The sequence below is a fragment of the Geospiza fortis genome, unplaced genomic scaffold, assembly GCF_000277835.1.
Source record: "Geospiza fortis unplaced genomic scaffold, GeoFor_1.0 scaffold583, whole genome shotgun sequence".
NCBI lineage: Eukaryota > Metazoa > Chordata > Aves > Passeriformes > Thraupidae > Geospiza > Geospiza fortis.
In genome coordinates this window covers 413,579-416,604 of record NW_005054588.1, presented here as the reverse complement: position 1 = coordinate 416,604, position 3,026 = coordinate 413,579, and the positions used below count along the sequence as shown (strand labels likewise).

The following is a 3,026-nucleotide window of genomic DNA, read 5'->3' as shown; positions in this document are numbered from 1 at the left end:
GGAATCCGAACATGGGGCCCATCATGGCTATGGGGTGCAAAAAGCCTGAAAATACAATGAGGCGGGAGCTAGTACCCTCTGATGGCTGAATGCTGTCTTCTGCAGAGGGTGCTCCACCTCTCACACTGGGAATCTCTCAGTTTATTCATGTTGAGATTACCTACATACACAGGAACATTCTCTTCTTTAGCAAAATCATCGAGGTAAGAGATGCCCAGGGGTGTTATTGGTGTCTCACCAATCCCACGTAACATGTTTCCCAGTAAAATATAGATCCACATATATGATGTTGGCTCCTTCTCACAGCCTGCAGAGGATATAATATTATAAATAAATAAATAAATAAACATATTATTTTGTAATAAAATATTTGAATGGGAAACTGGGGAAAAAACCACAGGAAATGTAGCACATGAAATGATTATAGATTAGAAATCAAGGCATTAAGAACATTTCCTTATGGAAGATAAATGAAAGGCTGTCAATCCCATTATAAATTTTCATGATCTTTTAATAACACGTTCTTCCACCTCCATTGCATTTGATTTCTAAAAGCACAGGTATGTATCACCCATCAGAAAAAATGCTCATTAAAAAATAACTTACTGATATTTTCATAAATATATTACTTGGAATATATCATGTGTCTTTAATGTGAGAAGTTTCAGATGGTTTCTGGTGCAGAGCTTGGCTCATTCTCTACCTATGTCCCATACAAGCAACATATAAAACAGTTGTATTCCATATTTTAAGGAGGATTATAGCAATCTCCATTTACTTCTGTTAATCTCCATCCAGTTTCTTGTCCTGTCCCCAACTCCAAGTACAGGTAACTGAGTCCTTGCAACCAAGGACAAAACAAGCTCCTGTATCATTTACAGTTCCATACCTGCTCGTGGGACTTCCAGGACAGTGTCATTCACATCCTGATGCAGGGAGCAGGGATTTATGCTGGAATTTAAGCTGGCTGAAGCAGCTGTGTGCGATGTTGTCTCATACTTGTAGCTGCAAACACACAACAGGAGGTTTAGGAGCAGTGCTCACTAGGGAAACACCAGTGTGGTAGGGCTGGAACCACCTTGGCTGCTGTTTCCCTAAAGAGAAAGGTATCTTTGGTTAAATATCAGTTCAGAGGAGCAAATAAGATGATTAAAGAACATCTCAGAAAACCAAAATACTGAAATTAAGTACAAATAAAACTTAGAATTCTCTGTCTGGAAGGCATAATGTTTTAAGCTAGAAAATTCAAAAGGGCTCATGAAAGTGTTTCAGATAGGATTGAATTTTTGGCGTCTAAATTGAGGGTCAGGTCCAAGTGAGCTCCCTGTGTTGACCCCACAGCCAAGGAGAAAAAAATGAATGTCTTGAATTTGAGCAAAGGTCCCCTTTCCATCTTTGATATGTGTTTGGTCTGTTCAGCTGCTCCAACATGATCCCTCTCCCAGAAACGAGTGCTGCTGGGGGGCAAAGTACAATTAGCTTTAGCAGAACAGCATGGCAAAGCACACATTCTGCTTCAAGGAACTGCCCTGGCTCTGTCAGACCAGGCAGGCTTATTTTTCAGGTTGGAACAAGGAGCACTCATCAGGAGACACACTGCAGAGCAGTTCCCCTACAAATGCTCAGGCTCAGGTTCATGAGTTGCCCAGTGTAGGTGAGGATGATACATGGCCTGCCTTAAAGAGTGAAAAACTGATAAAAAGTCTGGTTCTAGTGCGAGATCTACTTATATGAAAAAAAGCATTCCTCAGTTTTCTTTTTGCAGTAGTATACCTAAAATTATTCTAATATATTTAAGGAATCAACAGAACTATATCTTACTCTATTGGTCATCTCTGTGCTCAAGCTATGGCTAGAAACATTATCACATATAAGCACAATGCAGTAATTCCCTGAGCCTGGAGAAGGTGAATAAAAATTAACCAGACACAGAAAATCCATTTAACCAGTCATGAGCATCTGGAACAGGAAAATCCTGGTATGAGTTCAACCAGCACTCATCCATCTACAGGCTCCAGCACCATTGCATTCTTTGGCTCCTTTCTGAACAAGCCTGAGTAGAAACTAAAGCACTGTGATATTCTCATTTTTTTGAGGAGTTGAAATTTCACTTGAAAAGAGCTGTATTTTTTAAATGAACATTCCCCATCACAACAGTGATGCATGTGTCTCATGGGGCTCATCACACTTGGAAGTGAGATTCCACAGGCCTTTGGAAATCTAAGGCTAAATATACAAGTTTCATTTAAAAACCAGACAGCACAATGCAACTCCAGTGTGAGGCCACCCAAATTAACTGCAATTAGTACTTACTACCCCATGAAGAAATGAGGCATGGCTGACAAAAAGCATCCCAAAGCCATAGCAAAGGATCCCACAGCAATTACTTTGGGCCTGTGCAGCTTAGCTCCAAAATAGCTTACAAATGCAATCACCAGCAGGTTGCCTGCAAGGTAAAGAACCAGAATGAGTGCCAGGTGCTGTCTCTGAGCAGCTCTCTGTGTGTCAGGGAACATCCATTACCCATCTCAAAGCTCCCGTCGACAAGCCCTGCGACAGAGGAGGTCAGGTCAAACCTCCTCTCAATCTGAGTGATGGAGCTCTTCATTATGGTCCCACACAGCGCTTTACTGAAGTAGCTGAAGGACAGAGCAGCCAGAAACACCTGGGGAAAGATTCAGACAGGAAAGGGGAGGGAGAGGCAGGAGAACTGGTCACAGAGGGATCAAACGTATTTAAAATGGTGCAGAGCCATCATCATGATGACACATTTGTTACTCAAATTGGAGTGGCAAAGTTAATCTGAACCCAAATTACCTCTTGCTTGGGTCACATGTCCCTTATTTTGCGCCAATTCATAACTTCTTCTAACTCAGTCATATGGCACCATTTTGATGCTTTAAGCAAGTTTTTATGATTCATCAGTATGAGGAATGTGGTACTAACTGACCAAGTTCATCTCTGTGCCTTATGATATATTCTGAAATGTTGCTTGCATATCATATATCTCACAAGGAAAAGCTTAA

At 41.1% G+C, this 3,026-nt stretch overlaps 1 protein-coding gene across 1 annotated transcript in view; it reads right to left on the bottom strand.

The window, feature by feature from the left end:
• The window catches only part of LOC102041707 (solute carrier organic anion transporter family member 1C1-like), an 11,410-nt gene extending 8,787 nt beyond the window's left edge, over nucleotides 1-2,623 (bottom strand). Inside the window, exons 1-5 of the mRNA XM_031064415.1 lie at nucleotides 2,524-2,623; nucleotides 2,314-2,446; nucleotides 890-1,005; nucleotides 161-307; nucleotides 4-45 (exon numbers count right to left, since the gene is read on the bottom strand). Coding sequence (XP_030920275.1) covers nucleotides 4-45; nucleotides 161-307; nucleotides 890-1,005; nucleotides 2,314-2,446; nucleotides 2,524-2,608 — 523 coding nt within the window. The 5' untranslated portion in view covers nucleotides 2,609-2,623. The remainder of the gene's footprint in view (nucleotides 1-3; nucleotides 46-160; nucleotides 308-889; nucleotides 1,006-2,313; nucleotides 2,447-2,523) is intronic.
• Between the last annotated feature and the right edge of the window lie 403 nt (nucleotides 2,624-3,026).